Genomic DNA, 22,929 nt, shown 5'->3' with positions numbered 1-22,929 from the left:
CAAGAAGAACTGCTAAACTGCATATTTCACAATTTCAGACAGCTGATACAAAGAAATTAAATATAATATTTTCTATAAATATGAGGTAGGTTTATTTTAATCTAACATTTTACCATGGATTATTTATTCTTAAACTATGTCAATGATTAAAGAAAAAAAAAGATTTTATAACCGTTGCTGTAACAACTCCGGCTCTGCTTTGGATTTTTTTTAAGCGTCTTAAGTTAATAATCTTAAATGAAAATAATGTTATTGATATGTTTTCATGGAAACAGTATGAAAATTACAATGTAGCCTATAGATGTTTTGTATGAATTTGGAAACTACTTTAAATAAATTCTAACTGCTTCACATGTGTTAGATTAACTTAACATAACTTGCACATCACATTGTTTTTTAAATGTATATTTATGTAAATTAAGTTATTGTGTTTTGCTAAACCTATGCTTAAATTAAACTAAAAAAATATCATCAATAACTAAATTGTCGTTTATTTTTGTTTTCTAAAATCTGTTGTATATCTGTAACTATATTTAATTATCAAATGGTAATACAAAATACTCTTATTTTATCTTAACATAGCTTTCAGTTCACATTTACTTTATTTGAATACATTTATTATTTGTGTTTTTCCACACCACTGATTAAATTAAACCAAGGAAAATATCATAAAACTAAAACTAAGCAGTACACAGTGTTCTTTTATTTATAAAAATCAATGAAATATCTATTACTATGTTTTCTTAAAGGTAAGTGTGAACATGCAAAGGCAATGGACGATGGAACTAATTAAAAGAACTGGTTTGTATATTGAGTTGTTTGTTGATATTTTTGTATAGTAGAATCAGAGATGCAATGAAACATATACTGTATTTGCTATTTCATTTTTTAGTCCTTGATGATTTGATAATCATATTAGTTTTGCCTGCTGTCTTTAATGCTAAATTATTTATTTGACATTTTTTATAGTACCTATAGATATAGTTTCTTTAATATTTCAAAAGACTGTATTGATAAGGCACAGCAATATTTCTAAAGTTTATAACAGCTGACTTAGTTTTGCTAATGATTTATTGTGTGTGAAAAAACTGAAAGGATTTGTAATTTAATATAAAGAAGAGTTTAATATAAATATAAAGATATCTATTTAAATTTAATAATTAGTATTTTTGCAACTTCAAAATGTCAATAATAAATTAAAAGATGTGTAATTAAGGGAGATGAATGTAAATCTGGTAAATCATGTATGTTTTACTCGAAGATTTGGTCAGTTTTTCTCATATCAACCTACACAAGATTTAAAATTAATCAAAACCAAAATGGTGGTATCCACTACTTACCAGATTTAAAAGTCATAACTTACTATTAAGGCCATAAAAGTTGAATTTTGTTTCTAAAAGCGTTGGCGGATACAACTGTAACTATTATATGCAAGAGATAAAAATTGAAATGTTTCTATTTTGTGTCCTCTTCCCGTTGCAAAGCACGGGTACAACAGCTAGTCCTTGATAATTACCCACCCTCAATGAATAAACGTACATCGTAATTTCCCATATTAGTTAATTTAAACTACAATATATTCATAGTTGAAATAAAAGTGATATTTTCATGTTTGGGGGCGCTGATATAGGCACCCCCAAACGAAACGTAACCACAACTGAACACGATTTCATAAAAGGATGGTTTGTCTAATTGCAGTATCCTAGGTCAATGTTGACGTTGTGTTCAATCTGTCATCCATCTGTTTATCTTTGTATAAAAACCGGCCGAGGTTGTGGTGGTAATTTAAAATCGCGATTCCTGATTATTCTTGATCTTCTTTTTATGACATAAATATTTCCGGGCCTAATCCAAACAAAGTTAAAGCAGACAAACACAAACATTAATTGTAAACATAAAGCTACCATTAAGAATTAATACATGTAAACACTTGTTATTTTTTTTAATCTTTCCTTGAAAAGTGGAGCAGTAAAATAATTTGCATTTATCCTTTTTTATTAAGGCTCGTGTACAGAGCCTCGATTTGTACTTTGGGTTTAATTAATTTTGGTTAAAAACTGTGGTTTAAACTGTAGTCTAATTATCTCTACTAATCTTACTTATTTCCTATAATCAATGACAAAATAAAAGTAAATAAAATAACCTCATAGTTCCATAGTTTATATTTAACCAGCTGTTAGTTTAAAACAAATTATATTGCTCTAAAACAAATCGAAGATTACAATGATTGCTTTAAAAAATAATTTGAACATCCTAGTATTTTACTATGTATATTTAATTATATTGTAATCCTCTACCGAAGAATTGAACGTATCAATGATTAGCATTACATATAGTATAAATAAGTCAACCCTAAGTATGTCTTTACATTTTTATCCCAAATGCTGAATTTGTGACACAAAAGCTGAATGTTTACAGCTGTTATGTTAAGCAAATTATTTTATGCCAAAAGCTAGTTTAGAATCTTAGCGTCGGCTGCTAGACTTTTTAAAAATTAAAATTTAATTTCTAAAAAACTGGGGACTCTAAACTAAAATTATGGCTTCGACATTCCCTAGTTCTCAAAATTATCTTTCTTTCAACACAAAAATCATGAAAATCCGTCGAGTGGTTGATTCAGAATCGTGAAATAAAAAAACACTGTTTCGTTTTAATATTATAGATTAGTAGTTAATTGTTTTCTATTCTATTGAACATAATTTGCGAAATCTTACAGTTAAGAAATCTGCCACTAAATATGTAGAACTATGTATTTATAATGAAACATAGTAATACATGTGTAACTAGTACTTCTCAGATACTACACGGACTCGATGGATTGCGATAAAAATAGCCACATAAACTCCCCACTGATAGATATGTACTTACTAGTATTTTGAGACATTTGCCCACAAGTGCCCACACGTCTCTGCCCACAAGTGATCATATCATCACTACGTTATCCCTACCCAAAAGCTGATGGTAATTACTTTTTGTCAAATATTTATGTTTATATTGATGATTTGATCTCCCTTATTTAAAACCCAAAATGACAAAAAATACACAAGCAAAATACATGGACTGTTAGAATAGGATTCTGTATGTTGTAAAAAATAATTAACCTAGCTGAAAAGCAAAGCCATTTTCAACACAAAGTGAATCCAATTGGGTCTGTGGAAGTTGTTGACTTCGTAAGTTATGTAACATTCATGCTCTCAGGAACCTTGGTTAAAGATACCCACTTTAATTACCTGCAGGATAATTACCTACATATTTTGCACATACTGTATTTGTTGCTATTAAAACAGGTTTTCCAACGAAATTTACTTTAATATCTAAAAGTTTGACCACGAATGGATATGATAAACAATATACCAAGTATAAGCAGTAGACTAACCCTGAGGAACACCCAGACTGTGTTCTATATCCTGGAATAAGGCAGTCCGCTGACTACCATGCTGAGGCAGATCTGCAGAGTTACCAGCAGTTCGTCAGCAAGGAGAGGACCACTGGGAGGCAGACCTTGCAGTAAGTTGTAGCGGAGCTGATCACCAAACCTGACGAAGGCGATAAGACAAGTCACCAGAACAGCGTGCCAGTGACTGTAACATGCAAACAAATCATCAGCAAGTAGAGGACCACTGGGAGGCAGACATTGCAGTAGGTTGTAGCGGAGCTGATCTCCAAACCTGACGAAGGCGATCAGACAAGTCACCAGGAACAGCGTGCCAGTGACTGTAACATGCAAACAAATCATCAGCAAGGAGAGGACCACTGGGAGGCAGACCTTTGCAGTAGGTTGTAGCGGAGCTGATCACCAAACCTGATGAAGGCGATAAGACAAGTCACCAGGAACAGCGTGCCAGTGACTGTAACATGCAAACAAGGCTTGCAGTGTGTGAGGATCATTGTAGGATGTCGATTATAACAACATTTGAAAGAAGTATTACTGTTTGTGAAACAAAGGGTTAAACAATGACCACCAGAACGTGAAACAAGACTTGGCGACTTGTGAGGAAAGTGTCGCATGTTGATCAGAATGTATAAACATTTCAACACTTCACTGTGTTGCCTTATTCCATGGTCTTATGGACAGGGAAAGAAGGCAACACAGCGAAGATAGTATGAGGAAGAACATAGGATGATAACCATTAAAACGTGATATTAATGTCTGAGAAAACCCATAGGATGTCGTTCATTAGAACATGAAAGGTGGGAAATGTTTGAGGAAGTCCAGGCCAACGTTACCTAGAAATGGAATGTAAAAACACAGTTACAGTAACTGTAAAGCTTACTAGTTAAACTTATGTTTAATGAAGATTTCCTATACTCACAATAAGTGCCAATTTGCATAATATCAAATTTATTATGCAGTGCAGTATCTATTATTGATAAAAGCTTTTGCAATATTTAAAGGTGTAGAACACAGTTCTGTCAATTGAAGCTCAAGCTCACCTGAAAAAGCTCCAAGGATTGCATGTCCAAGTTTCCTCTTGTCAGCCATGTCTACTTGTACTGTCAAGATAACAGGGTGGATGTCGAACTTAAACAGACCGAAGCACAACATTTCAAACAAATCAATTTCCTTAACAGGATTAAATGAGACACAAATTGCAAACGTTATAAACCATTACTGTCAATAAATCATCAATCTCGACCTAAGGTTGAAAGGAACCTCATCATGTTGAACTTTTCCCATCCAAGCTAAATAATTACCCGGATAAGAGTATAAATGACCATGTTGGTAGAGAAACTCCCTGTTTGACCAGTGTATTGGGGCGGGGTCACCTTTGACCTTTGTGACCTTAGCAGCTTCGTGCCGTTACCGTTGTATCAAAACTGTAATTTGGATCCGTATAACTATGGGAATATAATCTGGAATAATAACGTTTACTTTGATACTTTAAGAGGTTTTGCAGTTTTATGATTTCTTCGAGATAATTAACAGGTTATAGTCTACAGTTTAGGTTTTCCTTGCGAGGTATTGGGTCCTTATACTGTATATAGTTTAATAAGATTGTGGAATTAAGTGTATAAAAAGGTGCATTTAGTAGATCTAATTAGGTGGAATTTTCGGTACTGCCAATTACGAAGGGGGAATTAACGGATAGATCTTTAAATGAAAACAATCATACCTATGGTATGTTTACATTCTCTGAAAAGTTCTTTGATCAGCAGTATTCTTATTTTTCCTCAAATATAGAGCATGTTCCGAAGTTACTACTAAGTCAGCTCATGTTTACAGCCGACTATATATTTTGAAAAGAGAATCCATCAATATCTTATGATGGCTGTGATATCCCCAACTTCTAACGCAATAATGGTGACGTGCTAACAGCTGTTTTGCAACCTTCCAGTTCGTCTACCCAGAATAAACAGTTTATTCAATTTAACCAAACATTGTTATATTATCATTTTTGTATGTCTCACATCTTAACTATGAGTTTCATTACCTGGAACGCCAGTATCCCATAGGCCAGGAACACACCCTCCCAGGACGGCCTAGGCACCACGGCAGGTGAGGCTGGCTCAGCAGTCAGTAGACATGTCCATGTCAGCACTGATACACTCAGCACCGTACCTACACTGGTACCAGCAACCCATCTGTGCAAAGCTCACAATACATTAGATCATACTGACTGCATTCCATTTCGTACTATTGAAATGTTTACCCAAAGCCGCCGTTTAACACATTCACTATGTTTCAGTAGACTACACATACAGAGGAGTGGCTGTTAGTTAAATATCAAATATGGAACAAGAACAACTGTAATTCGTTTGAATATTAAATTATCAAGGGCAGCAAGGCCAAGTTTCGAACCATCACAATCTAATGACTTTTCTAGGACAAAAAGTCTAAGGCAAAAAATGTTGCACTATCAATTATTTTTATCAATTATTATTTGATATGGGAACGCCACTGTAAAACTCAACTACCCACCGTCCTATATTTCCTACCACCATCTCTATTGGTTTGGCACCCCCTCAAGTTGACTTAAGTAACAAGTGGGCCCCGTGAGCCAAAAGAAACTTAGAACATCGTGTAGGTAAATTAGGGTATTTGCTATTTTACCGATAATATTTTTTTAGGCACTATAATCATGACTGGTAGTCTTACTTCATGTCCTTGGGACTACCCAGCCACATGACAGGACACAGTGCCAGCCCCAACAGCAACATCCAATAGCAGAAGGAGAAGTCGAAGTTCCAATTAGACGCCTTTAGGCCCAGCATCTGTAGGTTCTGGGAGGCTGAAAGAGAATTTAAAGCGATATAGGAATACAATAATATATTATTGGGTTTGAGGGGGTTGAACGGTTTACTATTCTTTTTTAAGGTTTTAGTAAACGTAAAGCGGGCATAGAAAATAACTTATCTATCATTATGTATTGTAAACAAACAGAATTCGGCCAACGCATAGGCCAATGACACACATAAGCACATTCATGACCTGATTACTGTATAACTGAATCAAAACAAAGATAATTTTACACAACTAAGCTGTGCAATTGGGCTTGTTTATTTTATTTTTTATTTATTTTTTTTATCAGAGGTGTGTTGTTCGTAAGGCTTTTCCTACAGTAAATATGAAGAACCGTAGTCTGAATAATTGTTCTGTTCTGTGTCCTTGTCCCATTGTGAAGCAAAGGTCAAGCAATTTGATTGTAAAACTTCTACAAAATATATATGCATTGAACTCACCGACCAACAGATTGGGAATTCCTCCACCAAACACTGCAAGATCTAACAGAAAAGTCACCATTCTACTGACACCTTCGCCGAACGTCATCTCTGCAATGGCTGCGTATGGATATCTGAAACACCATAGATATTGTGTAGCTTTATTATATATTTTCTTATTCTTCTAGGTGAAATGCATTGGTGATTGGCGGGGTTTAAACTCAGGTCTCGCTCTGTACCAGTAGAATGCACTAGACTAGCTCACTCCCTGGGTACTGAGTAGTTTATAAATATAACGTTTATAACGAGTAGTTCCAATTTCCAATGATGCTTTCAAAGTAAGATGGACTTTTCTAATGTGTTATGCAGAAACCTCTCAAATTCTAGCACCAGGTACATTACTTCATCTTGTTGACGTTCTTGGCAATAATATTGCAAGGCTTGTCAAACTCTATGCTTGAGAACCTCTTACATAGTTTCACTGTCTAACTTCTTTACTATAACACAATTCTCATTATGATAATAAAGACAAAGAGATAAAACGTTGGAGACTAACCTACTTTTGTGAGCAATTTCCGGGTTTATTTGTTCTGCCATCAGCCAACACCGACCCAGCAGCATCGCTGTGTATACTTGCACACCGAAGATACACAGGGCCAAGGGTATACCCAGCCATCCTATAACGTACATGGTGTTACAATTATATACTGCGGACAGCTATGAATAAATTATTTGAAGATTCATACTATTAACATTAAAAACAGTGTTTTTGACAAATTACAGTTTAGACAGGTTTTCGAAACTATTTTGGCAGGAATTGGAATAATTATGCTTTAAAGTATTTAACAATGTATGGTTGTGTCAACCAATAAGTAACCACACTAAATGTCACCATTACTGTTTTAATATACTAATAAAATGACAAAACACACAACAATTTGGTCTTTTGTGGTGTTGTGAGCTCCAACATACAAAAGTAAAAAGTTTGGATTACCTTTTGCAATAAAAAAATGTATTCTCTGACCAGAGGTTCATATGAAATATTGGGGGTCGCCATGGACAAGTGAAACAACTTTAGAACGAAAGTAGTAAAGCAGTACATCCTAGTTTTCAAGTATATTTTTTTACGTTTTAAATAAAGACTGCACATTAGTTTACGTCCTACAATCATACGAATGAATATTTCGATCGATATTTGTTTATTTCATTCTATTCAAGTTTGATTAGTTAGGTTCAATAATCTAATATATAAAATTCTCGTGTCACAGTGTTTGTCTGCAAACTCCTCCGGAACGACTTCACCGATCGTTATGAAATTTGGTGTGTAAATTCTGTAGGTATGCGAATCGGACGTAAACTATTTCCCGTTTCGAAATTCTTAAAAGGGCTCCGCCCCAGTGGCTCTGGAGTTTCCCATGTTAACCTTATGAGAAATGGAATTAATGAATCTTAACAGCTGTTTCAATTAAACAAGTTGGTTCTGTTCTATAATGTTCAATAGCATTAAAGTTACAAGGATTACCAACAGGGTGCAGCACTATTATTTATTTTACATTTATGACAACAGCTAATTTGCAACCAAAAGGTGAGTGAGCGTAGCGAACGAACTTCAACCTGGAGGCGAGTGAGCGTAGCGAACGAGCTAACCTGAAGGCAAGTGAGCGCAGCGAACGAGCTCCAACCTAAAGGTGAGTGAGCGTAGCGAACGAGCTCCAACCCAAAGGTGAGTGAGCGTAGCGAACGAACTTCAACAAGGACGTGATTGAGCGATGCGAACGAGATCTTGAAAATTAAACGTAACGGTACTTTCTTTCCATCGGTCTGTCTTAGGGGAAACCTATAACTTAGGCGATACGAAGTTCGCCGGGTCAGCTAGTTGATATATAAAATAACTAGCAGAGTACCCGTCCTTCGTACGGGGTTGGAATATAAGTATTAAATGCTTATTGCAGTTATACTCAAGCTTTGCGTTTGCAATAAGGGAGGACACAGTTTGATAAAATTTGCTTTTTTAAATTTACAGTATTCTATAGTATTACACATCTACCATAGCCATAATGTTCTACCACTTCACCTAAACAATAGAGAAAAATAAATTATTAACAATTCGCAAAATATCACAAATTATTCATGAAATGAAAAACATAAACATAACTGTAAACAATCCTACTTTGACAGTTCTCATTGCGAATCACAGTTTTTTGTTGCTGCTTAGTTCAAATTAGCTGTTTTCATAAATGCAAAAAAAATATAGTGCTGCACCCTGTTGGTAAATCTTATAACTTTTTAATGCTTTTCCATATCATAGAACCAACTTTTTTAGTTGAAACAGCTGACTAAATTCTTTAATTCCCTTTAAATATGAATACTCATAAGGTTAACATGGGGAATTACATAGCCACTGGGGCGGAGCCCGAAAGGATTTTTGAGATAATAATATGCCTATATGTTAATCGGGAATGTAAGCTATCATCATGCCAAATTTCAGCCCAATCCGTCCAGTGGTTTATGCGTGATTGAACTTCAAACAAACAAGCAAACAAACAAACACACAAACTTTCACATTTATAATATTAGTAAGATTTATACATCGATATTTTTCATTCGAACGAGTGTAGGATGCAAACTAAAGTGCAGCCTAAATCAAACATGTTAGTGTACCATGAAAGACTATAATCATACGATTCATAAACTTCGAGTAAATTGTCACTTTTATCCACTTACGTCATGACAACTGTCAGTTCAATTTCAAAGTGTGTATTACCAAAGACACATAGGATTAAATAAAGACCGACAGCAATGCTGCGGTTTCTGTCGTCCACCACTTGGAGTGCCGTGTAGTTAAGTAGTGAGTGCGCCGTAACCAAACGGCACTCATCGCGGTGGACGCCAGAACTTATGGTAACCGCAGAACTGGTCCATATTTAATTCTATTTGTCTATGGTATTACTTTCAGGAGGAAATGACAATAAATAACGATACAAACATTTACTATCTTTACAATTCAACACTAACCACATCCTATGATAGCTCTAGGCAGAGCCACCACTGGGAAGACGCCGAAGAGATCGATGATGCAGAGAGTAGAGAAGAGTACAGACAGGCCTGTAGAGCCCGCGGGGCTCACCAGGGGGTTGGACGCTACCATGGTCAGTGATCAGTGGGAGGTCATCTCTAGAAGCTGGGGGTCAGGAGTTGAGAGGGGCCTAGGCATGACTCAACCTAGAAGGTGACATCAGATTTGGTCATGTAAGAAATAATGCGAAATTATGAGTGACTAAATTTCCTAACCCTATTCTACTGTTAGAGGGGTGTACGTAATTGTAAGGTAATAAATTATGTAAATAATTATATAGGTAATTTGTTATGGATATGGGAATGAGATAAGTTAACGTTCTACTTTTTTCGCCACACTACACTGTTTTAATAGACTTTAAACGTATGAAGATAGTCCGGAAAACAGCTGTTTGACGCCTGCTCAATCAAATGGGGTTTCATTACGTGCTACTGTTTAATGAGTTTTTACCGGACACCTACCAGCTGATTTTATTTGGCAATGAGTGGTTATAAGCAAAAATATATTATGAGTAGTGATTGTTAGTCATAAAGATTTTTTTTTTTTGCTGGTAAGTTAGCTTAGAGTATGGCTTAAAATATTGTACGTCACTCGTCCAAAATGTGTTTACCAGACTCGTATCGTAATCCCGCACTCGACTTCGTCTCGAACGGAAACGACCACACTCGTCCGATAAACACATATTTTCGGGACTAGTAACGTAATATACTATTACCGGACACCAGCTCATTAAAATTGGCAACAAATCAACCAATCAAAAAACGAAAACATAACCACACTTAGTAGTTCCGAGTAGTGAGTGATTGTTAAATCCTTTAGTCGATAAGATTACCCAACGGATTTGTAGTTTTTTTCCTATTAGGTTAGTTTAGAGTGGTATGGCGAAAAATATCGTACGTCACTCCATGTTTTTACCGCACTCGTATGGTAAACACCTATTTTCCGGACTAGTATCCTTTTTAAGTTGAACCTGGTGATTTACAGTGTGAGTTGTCCAAAATATTTAAAGATTGCAAAGCATTCATGTTTAAAGCCAAATAATATTCAAACAGTGACAAGAATCAATGTAATTCTATTGACACGCAATTAATTGTTCTGCCAGTTAGAAGCAGGCGTGTCCTTTGCCTCCTCCTGTTACTTCTCCGTGATAATTCCGAGACATGGTCGTCTGAGCTTACTTTAGCTTGTATTTCCACTATTATTTATATTAAACAAGGAGAGCTAACTCTGGATTTTTAACTACAATTATTTAGCTTCATAACATTAGTATTCTGCCTGATTCCGTTAATTAAATTTACTTATCTTTTATAATCAGTGATGGATACAACGATTACAAACTATTACAACCGTTGTATTTGTAAAGAGAAAACATAAAGTACAGTACGTAGCTAAGACAAGACTATATTTTTCAAAGTGTTGTGATGAAGCTATAAGAAGCCGTCGAAGTATTTGACCGACCTCTCACACACAAACAGGATTACATATTCACTGTCAACACCTTAGCTAAGATCCTACATGTTGGGTAATAAACAAACAAACTATAAACTATTATGGGGATTACATGATGTAATGCCCAGCCAGTAGTAGTTAAGAAACATAATTGCAACGAAAAAATATAATTGTTATGTCCATTTAAGTTTCGTTAAAGTAAGTGCATACCTACCGTGCGAGTTCTGAAAGGATGTTCAAAATTTAGTTGAGTATATACAAGTTATATTTAAGATTATTTGTAGGATGAAAATTGGGTATTTATTTGATTGTACACTACGTTCATTGAGACTTTACACCAAAATTTATATTCATCAATATTAAATCGCATATGCCATCCAAATATATTACCGTACCAAAGACCAAAGTACTCCCAATGTAATTTACTTTTTCATCATAAGTTTCGTCAGAACTTGAGCTCGGGTGGAAAAGAGTCACTTAACACACTAGTGATGAAATACACTAGTACAGTAATTATTTTTTTAGAGAAAGGCACAAAGGTTTGAAACGGCAAAGTACAGTTATGTTTCAACAACAAACTCAACTATAAAAGGTATAAAATTACCTGAGTACTGCCAGAATGATCCTGTTGGTCCTTATGGATTACGTGTTTCGAGGAGCTTAAGTCCTCATCATCAGATCTTGTACAAGAAACACATCTATCACTTCGAAAAGGTCGTCAAAAGTTTAAATATACAACACGGACACATAATAAATAAACACATTTTACAATTACGGGTAGGCCTACCGAGGTCGGACATTGCAATTTTTTGTCGGTAGGCCTACCCGTAATTGTAAAATGTGTTTATTTATTATGTGTCCGTGTTGTATATTTAAACTTTTGACGACCTTTTCGAAGTGATAGATGTGTTTCTTGTACAAGATCTGATGATGAGGACTTAAGCTCCTCGAAACGCGTTATCCGTAAGGACCAACAGGATCATTCTGGCAGTACTCAGGTAATTTTATACCTTTTATAGTTTGTTCTGTGATCCAGAGACAAAAACAACTCAAAATATGAACAAATTCAATGTTAACAATGCGAGAATGTGTTAAGAATACACACCGTACCTTGTCAAGATACCAACCGCAGTACTTCAATGCATTGCAAGGCAAAGTTGAAAACGCAGGCATTCTACTGTTTGTTGTTTTAATTTTTACGCTATTTAAAAACGACAATAAAACATTTGCTAGTTAAGTAAACTATTAAATAAATCTGTTAATTAAATACTCAACACTATATAAAATTATCATGCTGACAATATTGTTGTAAAGTTGTGGTTCAGCTTAGGATTTTTTTCGTCTAATGAAAAGTTCTTGTAAACTGATTGTATCAGTAATTTACACTGGATAATACAGGATTGACAGTCGAAAGATACAAAGCAAAACGATTCAACAAAACAAGGTTTGCAAGGCGTGGCAATAAAAATTATGAGTGATATCATATATTTGATAATATATGCTATTACACATATTACTGTATATTAGTCAAGTATAATTTTACGTTTCATAATTATAAAAATACTAAGTTTATAACGTTTTATATTATAAGTTGGATAACCTTTTTTCATTCAATTTCTTTATATTTACAATTTTTAGTTCAGAGAGGGGGTTTCATAATTGTATCGTTGTATACAAATAACGCATAATAATATTGTAAAATGGTGTTTACCGTAAATAAATAAATAAATGCTAGTCCACCGTCACTAAAATCACACCAGAGTGCTATCTGTATCTGTCTTAGATAAATTTCGTTGCATATACTGCATAACTCAAATTCCTTCTAAGACTTGTTTACTATTGAAAGGTATCTACTTTATACTATTTTCGTATAATAATTTATGATGCATGTTATGATAAGACTACTTGGCCATTGACTTAGAACATATTTTATTTTAAAGTAGCTCATAAGCAAAGAATTTGTTAGATTATTTATCTCCGTAGTCTTGTTAAGGTCCGACACCTAATTGAAGATCTAAATCAATGGTTGATAGACCACTATAATCCCAAGTATTCAAGTTTCAATCAGTAGTAAATATCTAGATTGAGTCATTTGTTATAAAACTATAAGTTATAAAACTATTTTAATTTAAAGTATAAAATAAGGTTATCTTATGTATCAATTTTTCTTAAATATTCCTGGCCTCATGCAGTTAATGCACGAGCCCTCTAAATATACACAAATAATTCAAAAGGAAATGAAAACTATCAAAAAACGTAGCTAAACGTGAATCTAAAAACTTAAGTATTGTCCTTTCTCTCCAGTAATTTACACCATTATTAAAATAATTTAATTTTGTCGTTTTTTAACTAGGGACACAAAATAAAAACCCAATTACGAGAGGGTAGCTCAACCGTTATTGACGAATATAGTGAAATTATGTACTGTATTTCACTCTGCAAATAAAACTAACCGTAAAACATCAAAATTAAATATACCTCTTATTTAATAACCAAATCAGAATACAATGTCGTTACTCACCTATCTTTTAGTGTCCAGAGCCCTGTAAAGTCCAAATGAAACTGAGCCTTGTGGTTGCATAAGTTGTCACTCAATACGTAGAAGCCCCGAGGTATGGTCTCTCATGGTGGCCAGACATGGGTATTGTACAGGAGAATAGCACTGTTGCGGTTCGGTTTGAAAAAAAATCGATGTGTTCCTAGGATAGTTGTTACTCTCTCGGATATTGGTGGTGACGTGGGTTCAATCCTCGACATATAACTTTAAGGGGTGTGTATCGTTTTTGCTTAAAGCGCTCTCAACTACGATGCCACTTGCTTTAAAAACCAACAAAATAAATGTTATTAGCAAGTTGACACATAATGTCTCCCATTAGCTTGTCAACAACCCTTATGTTAAGTGGTTAAAGTAAATATATATTTAATGGGGAAAATCAAAAAAGCTTTAAATAACTTTTGAACCGTAATCTTTGCTGCAATGTGGGTTGAACTAATTTGTTTGAGATCAAAAGAACCACAATGTACTAAATCGTAATCAAAATTGTTCTGTTAGTTTTTGTAAAAATCTGATTTTTTCCTTATTTTACGGGTTTTTATGAGAAAATCACCATTAAACATATAAATTTAAAATCACCTGGTGACACTACAGAGTAGTAGCTACATAGAAAATGTTGTTAAAATTGGACTAAAGGTGTGAAAACCATTATGAAAACAATACTTTCTATACATTATAATATTTGCATATGTAGAGAAAGTAAAAAGAAACTACTGTAATGGGGACTATCGCCGATTAAAGGCAAGTTATTTGAGTACTGTGTAGAGAATAAATTGTATGCAGAAATTTCTGCGAAAAAAATTGTCCGCTACTCAATGGTAACAGCCAATTCCTTGAAGGGAAATTATGTACACTTATATATGCAACTAGCTGGCCCGACAGACGTCGTCCTGTCCTAATGTGGTTTTATGTCAAATGCTCGTTCATTTTCAAGATTGGCTCGTTCGCATGGCTCAATCACGTCCTGGTTGAAGTTCGTTTGCTACGCTCACTCACCTTTAGGTTGGAGCTCGTTCGCTGCGTTCACTTGCATTTAGGTTTAGCTCGTTCGCTACGCTAACTCGCCTCGAGGTTGAAGTTCGTTCGCTACTCTCACTCACCTTATGGTTGCAAGTTAGATGTTGTCATAAATTTAAAAAAATAATTGTGCTACACCCTGTTGGTAAACCTATTAACTTTTTAACGCTATTGAACATCACAGAATCAAATTGTTTAGTTGAACCAGCTGTTAAGATTCTTTAATTCCATTTAAATACAAGTACTCATAAGGTTAACATGGGAAACTCCAGAACCACTGGGGCGGAGCCCTTATGACGGATCTGCACCAAACTTCACAAAAACCATCCCTGAATAATGCTTAATAATGCCTGAAAGTTTCATTACAATCTGTCGAGCGGTTTCGGAGTCCATAACGTTCAAATATATATACATACAAACTTCCTCTTTTATAAATATAGATTAAGCTAAATTAGTCACATTAAATGTGACATTAGTATTTCTTAAATGAACACACTAATATAGTCCCTGCCGTTTTATTAACTCTATTGATTAAAATAGTATAGGTCACGCAAAATTATAGGGCCCAAGATTAGCGAACGTCATTGTTACCGTACCCATAATCACTGTCATCTTAAACCAAAAAAGATTATCGTCTCATCTCAGGAATAAATGGTAACCAATGAATAACTTAATAATATCATAGACAAAAAAAAATTAAATATAGACTGTCAGCCGTGCTACGGTTACCATAGGTTCTGGCGCACACCGCTTGGAGCGCCGTGTTGTTACGTAGCTAACTACACGGCGCTCCAAGCGATGTGCGTAACCGGAGCACAGCTGACGGTCTATATTTAATTCTTTTTGTCTATGATAATATTATGCACGTTTTTTTTATTGTTAGGGTTGATAAGTAACTACAACGATGGAATATGTTTTAACAGCTGATTTTCCTTCTGGCTTAGCCCATAATTTTTCACCGTAGTTGGAATTTAAAACATCTTGTACCAATAACAAAAAAAATAATAAGAGATTCGTTTGTTGTTTATAAAGCTACGTATCTTATCAATTAAAGCAAATGAATGTCTAGTTGAATTGCTGTTAAACAATTTGCAAGAGAAATTATCATCAAATGAATCTGTTTGGATTGCATTCATTACTTTAGTTATCTGAGTAAACATTATTTTTTACTGCTTGTTTTAAGATAATTTTACGTTTCATCATATTTGTAACATCAAGCCAGATTTAGTTAGAGGAGCGTTGAGTACAGATAGTTGATCATAAGCGGAAAACATGGATACACATATTGTAAGATAATTTTCATTTTTATTTTTATTTCCATTGAATATGATAAATTTTTCGAAATGAATCTAAACTTTGTCAAAGTATTTAAATACATTTTGTTTAAATAGGTTACCGTTACTCATTTAACTAGGCTTATTATAGTACACTGTTTTGAGGTATTCAACGATTTTTGAAGATTGTGTTATCATCATAGTATCATAATTATAGGCTATGAGCGACAATTTTAATGATTGTTTCAGTTTTTGTTTAGAAAACTTAAAGATCTTAAGTTTTAACTAATCTGTTAACGTAGAGTATCCACAGTTGGTCCTAAACTAAATATAATGTCCTTAATATTTATTTAGAGTAGTGTCAAAAGTTGTGGTATTTGTAGTAGCTGAGTGCTTATAGTGCTCACCTTTGCCAATCAAGGTTGCTGGTTAGATCCTGTCAGTAGCTTTTTTATTGTTCAAAACCGGGCCCATCTGACCCTGATCATTAGGCAAATGATCCTGACTAATGGAACAGCTGATCTGTTTCAGTAAAAGAACTACACAGATCATATCACTTCATTCTATACTCAACCTTCTCTCATATTTGGGTTAAAATACACACCTAGGTGGCGTCTCCAACTCAATCACTACACAGATCATATTACTTCATTCTACTCTCAACCTTCTCTCATATTTGGGTTAAAATACACACCTAGGTGGCGTCTCCAACTCAATCACTACACAGATCATATTACTTCATTCTACTCTCAACCTTCTCTCATATTTGGGTTAAAATACACACCTAGGTGGCGTCTCCAGTCTCCAACTCAATTGATGACTCTACGGTGTGGCGGTTATAAGGGTGAAAAGATCGACTAGGGGTGCAGGATGAGTAAAACTTGTTTGGGGGATAACATGAAACTGTTATAGCCTAACCTAACCGAAACTGTGTAAAACTTGAATGAAAGTTTACTAATCACATCAATATTTTCAATCTATATTAGGGTTGCCCTATTAAGAAACTGTACCCGGTTTCCGTTACATCCTGCCCACGACACCCCCTTCCACTATTACCTCTCCCCTGAATCGCTTTTACGCTCTGGGGAGTCAACTGACACGGGCCAACCTGGGTTTTGACAGTCTATGAACCCCACAGCAAAAAAATAGGATAGCACTCGCTCCGCTTCCTCTCCTGCTCTAAAATAAATATTCAATATAATAGTAAGTGATAGAAGACAACTGTGTGCACTTGAATGAAAACTTCCTCTTCTGTCATTTGGGTCAGTAAATATTTCTGGAGTTTGTTATGTGTTGAATATGTGATAGCAAAACTAAAAAATATCATTGGTGTCAGTTTTCTAAAACCTAATAACTTTTTTCTTGGTTAAACCCATGTAAATGTGTTGTAGTTACTTTATGAGAAACTCTACAATTCCGATATATCCCCCATTAGGTTCAATTTAGATTAAATTCCCACACTGTCACATCATGGTCCACATTCTATGGCAAGGATGAATTTTGAATGGATGAGATATTAGAACTTTGTAACTGAGAAAAATCAGCTCTTTTTTGTCAGGACTTTTTTAAACAGAACTATACATTCTACATTCTATCCCCATGTTTAAGGTGTCTGAAAGTCTTGAATCAAAATGGACTAGGTTGAATTGAACTACCAACAGAATGCACTAATCTACATTGCTCATTTCTTCAAACAAGCCAACCTTTTAACCAAAGACCAACTGATTGGACGACTAATAGCATATTTTCTATAGCAAAGCTTTATAGTCTGTCTATAGCAACTTTTCTGTCATATCAACTATCTTTGTAACAAAAACTAATATATAGAAAAATGTAATTTTTGGTTGTAAGCCCATCTTTGGATGCCTCACTCCATTAAGTTCTTTTTTAATAAAGTTTCTTTTTAAATAAAGAAATAGTGACAGCTGGTCCATAAAGGTGGGATCAAGATTGTGAATGGTGTTTAGAAGGTTAGCCAGTCAATGGTACAGTACAGGCAAAATTTAGTTATGACGTCACTGCTTACCCATTGGCGACAGCCGCTTTTCCTCATAAGACATGTAAACAGGGGATTCTTTGTTTTTTATTTCTTGTATAAAATCTGCAGTTATTTTTCTTTCAAAGCATGTCAGGGCAATCGCCATTACCATTTTTACAGGGATATCATCTCTACGCCCACTTTTTATGCTCCATACATATTGAGATAGAGTTTCTTTTTAGTATCCAAAGTAAATGGTGAGTTAACTTATTAGATTAGAGCTTTGTTACTGGTAAAGATCGGCTGATTCTTTTGTCAGATTAATGTTAATTGCAGGTTAATTGTTTCTGGGACCCAAGTCTCCGAAAGAGATGCGTACTGTGAGACGAGATGGAGACCTCATCACAGAGGACCACGAGCTGCTCAACCCTGATGGAACTGTCACAACAACTGATCACAAGACATTATCACATGTTAATTGTTTCTGGGAGCCAAGTCTCCAAAAGAGATGCGTACTGTGAGACGAGATGGAGACCTCATCACAGAGGACCACGAGCTGCTCAACCCTGATGGAACTGTCACAACAACTGATCACAAGACATTATCACATGTTGATGTTTCAGGGAGCCAAGTCTCCAAAAGAGATGCGTACTGTGAGACGAGACGGAGACCTCATCACAGAGGACCACGAGCTGCTCAACCCTGCTGGAACTGTCACAACAACTGATCACAAGACATTATCACATGTTGATGTTTCAGGGAGCCAAGTCTCCAAAAGAGATGCGTACTGTGAGACGAGATGGAGACCTCATCACAGAGGACCACGAGCTGCTCAACCCTGATGGAACTGTCACAACAACTGATCACAAGACATTATCACATGTTGATGTTTCAGGGAGCCAAGTCTCCAAAAGAGATGCGTACTGTGAGACGAGATGGAGACCTCATCACAGAGGACCACAAGCTGCTCTACCCTGCTGGAACTGTCACAACAACTGATCACAAGACATTATCACATGTTGATGTTTCAGGGAGCCAAGTCTCCAAAAGAGATGCGTACTGTGAGACGAGATGGAGACCTCATCACAGAGGACCACGAGCTGCTCAACCCTGATGGAACTGTCACAACAACTGATCACAAGACATTATCACATGTTGATGTTTCAGGGAGCCAAGTCTCCAAAAGAGATGCGTACTGTGAGACGAGATGGAGACCTCATCACAGAGGACCACGAGCTGCTCAACCCTGATGGAACTGTCACCAAGACCGTCACAACAACCGATCACAAGACTGGACAGCGCCAAGTCTCCGTATACAGGATGGACAAGTAACAAGTCTTATACTTCTTGGTTTTGGTTTTAAAGAAATATTGTTATCCAAATTATTATTCTTTTCCATGTAATTGCAAATTGCCTTGGATCTGAAGAGAATGTTAAATTTAACTTATATGTAGTTTAATTTTTCAAGAAGGTTAGCTTCCATAGGAATTGGTATTCTTTACCAATGAACTCAAGATAAATTATACTTTTCTGAATATAATTTAGAATATTAATAATTGATATTGTGGAAATGTTTTATAATGTTAACTTTATTAATTAATATAATTGTAAGCAAATTCTTTGGCTTCAATTGTATTATATTTAGTTATATTATTATTTTTACTAAATTATATAATAATATGATTTAGGTCGGGGATTGTGCGGAAGCTAGATGAGAGTGACCTCAAGCTGTGGGCTGAAAGTGCGAAAAAGGAAAAGATGATGCAACAACTGAGAGATCAAGTCACTGAGACCCAAGCGAAAATAGATGCAATAAAAGAACATCATGATAGAGAAGGCTCCAAGTCTGTGGCCTACGAGACTAAAGATGGGCAATATCTGAAGAGAGTGGAAGAAGATGCAGAGCCTGACAAGTTGGATTTGGCTTACAGTATTCGTAATATAAACAAACCCATTGAACTGACTGCAAAACAACGAGCTATGGTTGAAGAACACAAACAAAATATATTAAACTACGGAACTCAAAAACTGATCAAACAACTTAACAAGAAACTGCATGACGATAAGTTCAATGAAATGTACTCCCTTACTGATAATCAAAAAGAAAAAGTAATAGAATATGGCATCAGAAAACTACATAGACTGTTGGAAAAGAATTTAGACGATGAAAGATTGGTATATGATGTCATGTCATTCAATCCTGACTTTGGGAAAGTAGATCTGAGTGGAAGAGGAGAAAGACACCTCCCAGGAAGTCAATCAATTTCCTTCGCTCTCAACCCATACAAGGAAATGTCTCCGGAAGAGTATGCAAAGCCTATATCATTTAACATGAGGCCTGAGAGCAAACCTTTAACAGAGACTGAGAATCAGGACGGTAAAAGGGTAGTTAACAATGCATATAAAGCTATCTGGAACAAGCTGATGAACCATGGGTCAAACCAAGAACAAGGAGGAGAGCTGAAAAATAACAATAATTACTCCAAGGACAATACATATGATAGTGATTCTGGGAAAACTTACCCGGGTAGGCAGTCAGTTACAGCGCAAGGGCGAAATGATCAGAAGGATATCAAAGAGATCAATAACTCAGTGAAAGAACTAATAAAAAATGATGACTTCTACAAAAAGTCACCGTTATCACCAGCCGAGAAAGATGATATAATTAACTACGCACTAAATCAAGTAAGATCTGTATTTAAAGATTCCGTAGATGAAGAAGGTAAGGACATCACGAAACGCAAAAAGAAAATTGATTTATCACATTACTTTGATGAGGATGAAATTTATGAGTATGGCAAAAAAGCTTTGAAAAAGCTTGTGAGGAGGAGTTTGAAAGCTTTTGATCTGGATCAAGACATGGTTGACAAAGATCTTGACAACCCTGATCAGTCTGCTAGGCGGGATGCGTTCTTCCAATATTTGGGTGACATTGTGGAGGGTAGAGTTAAAGAATCAGATCCTATACCGTTACCAAGTCCAGTGAAGAAACAGACAAAGAAGGAAGAACAGGACGAGGAAAATAAATGGGACTACCAGTCTTTTCTATCAAGTGTCTTTGGTAAGAATGAAAATGAAAAGATCCAAAACCAACAAGAAAAACCAAAAGAGCAACCAGAGAAGAAAACAGATTTCGATTCCCTATTTTCTTGGCTTAAGGATCTGAAAGAAGACAAAACCGACTCCAACAAAGGAACATCCCAGCCAAATGAAAATGTGTTAAAGGTTAAACCACACTTTTACCAGTTAGACCCCAAAACTGATTCTAAAAATGAGCAACATGATACTCAAAGTGAAACAAACAATTTTGATCTTAAATCTCTTCTGAAGAAAATCCAAGAAGCAGCAGTGAAAAAGTTTTCTAATACCTCTGAAACATCCATTAACAATGAGCTACCATCAGGAAATGTTAACAAAAATGATTCTCATGAAAGGCAGCTGAAACAATCCGATGTGGATCTAGCCATGTCACGAATCAGGCAGAATAACAATGAACCCTTGAAAAAGCCTACTACAAAACCGTCTTACTTCAAAGAAAGAATTGCTGGGCTGGACTCTATTCCTCGACCTACAATAACAACGGTATCACCACCTGGACGCAGCTCTGACTTAAGTGACCAAATTTCATTCAAGTTAAGACCTCATAGCTATGAAAATACCAACAAACTAGAGGATAAGTCCAGGCCAGAAAATCAAAAGAATGATGCTTCAAAATCTAGTTCTCATGAGCAAGACTTTCAGCCTTGGTGGTTTGAGTCTCCGGACAGTTTTATAAAGAAAGCATTTGAAAAGCCATTGAAGGAGCCTTTTATTGAGACTCCGATGATAGATGGTTCTTTTTCTAAAGCTAGAAAGGGATTCTCAGCAGGTGAAGCTTTGAAAAGCATTCTCAATTAGATTGGTTTACAAATAATGACTTTTTAAATGGGTCTCTAACAAAATACAAATAATATATTAATTAAAAAAATTAAAATTCACATTTAGCAAGAATTATTAGAGAATGATAGACTGTACAAGAAATTTGGAATACTTGATTTGAATGGAAAGAGGGTAGTATACAACACATAGCTGTAAATAAAAATACCAAGAGGAAACCATTTACGTACGGTACTACAAAAATAAACTGTATTGTCTGACTAAAATGTATTGACTTATCCTTGTATAATGGGAGGTATTTAACTCAGAAACAATTACCTAAATGTAAAATTTGTGACTACTACTTTAATTTTACTAACATAATATAGTCTTTAGACAACTTGGTCAGTTTGTATTGGGTTATTATGCATTATTACTGTTCGAATAAAGTTTTTAAGAACATACAAAGTACATGTACAAAGACTTTTTTCCAAAAGGACTTTTATTTACTATGTTCATTTGCTGTAGCTTGGTGCTTTACAGTTCTAATCAATCCGTATTGAAAGTAAGAAGGGACAAAAAACTTCTTCAGCACACTTTAGAGACAAACAAAAAACTAAAAAAAGTTCATCACTTTTTAACCATTTATTCTCACCATCCGATTTTGGCATTCTTATTAATTCCCTGTCATCATTACTGGCTACAACCAGGTTATTGAGCATTGCATAGGGTGGGTACCAATTATTAGCACAAGTATTTGATTTGAACCATCTTAGAGCTCAGTCTATAGCAGCAAGAGCTCCTTAATTTACAAACAACACTTGTTTTTTCATTTTGGTGATATGTTGTATTGATATAAAAATATCTTTGATAGTAAGAAAATATTTATATTCTTACCATTGGTTTTTATGCAATAGTAGGTCAGTCCAAAGGGATGCACACCATAACGATGTTTCATCAAAATATTTCATAAGAAAAGTTTTATACTGACGATAATTTTTTTTTACTTATAATATCTAAGTTGGAAGTGATGAAATTAAAAGAAAAACACATTTCTTTATACATT

At 35.1% G+C, this 22,929-nt stretch overlaps 2 protein-coding genes across 2 annotated transcripts; one reads left to right on the top strand and one right to left on the bottom strand.

Annotated features, from left to right (window-relative positions):
• Nucleotides 1–3,400: 3,400 nt before the first annotated feature.
• LOC128982510 (uncharacterized) lies at nt 3,401–9,901 on the bottom strand. The gene is made up of 7 exons (XM_054401471.1): nt 9,676–9,901; nt 7,217–7,337; nt 6,682–6,794; nt 6,098–6,230; nt 5,433–5,583; nt 4,435–4,522; nt 3,401–3,714 (listed from the first exon to the last, which is right to left on the bottom strand). The coding sequence occupies exons 1-7, from the start codon at nt 9,806–9,808 to the stop codon at nt 3,401–3,403; spliced, it is 1,053 nt and encodes a 350-aa protein (XP_054257446.1). The 5' UTR covers nt 9,809–9,901.
• A 9,290-nt stretch (nt 9,902–19,191) lies between these two features.
• On the top strand, nt 19,192–22,331 carry LOC128982508 (putative autophagy-related protein 11). The gene is made up of 2 exons (XM_054401468.1): nt 19,192–19,336; nt 19,697–22,331. The coding sequence occupies exons 1-2, from the start codon at nt 19,197–19,199 to the stop codon at nt 21,903–21,905; spliced, it is 2,349 nt and encodes a 782-aa protein (XP_054257443.1). The 5' UTR covers nt 19,192–19,196; the 3' UTR covers nt 21,906–22,331.
• Nucleotides 22,332–22,929: the final 598 nt, after the last annotated feature.

Source organism: Macrosteles quadrilineatus, unplaced genomic scaffold (genome assembly GCF_028750875.1).
Source record: "Macrosteles quadrilineatus isolate MER2022 unplaced genomic scaffold, UCM_ALF_1.0 Scaffold_420__1_contigs__length_72598, whole genome shotgun sequence".
Taxonomy (NCBI): Eukaryota; Metazoa; Arthropoda; class Insecta; order Hemiptera; family Cicadellidae; genus Macrosteles; species Macrosteles quadrilineatus.
This window is presented reverse-complemented; position numbering and strand designations above follow the sequence as displayed.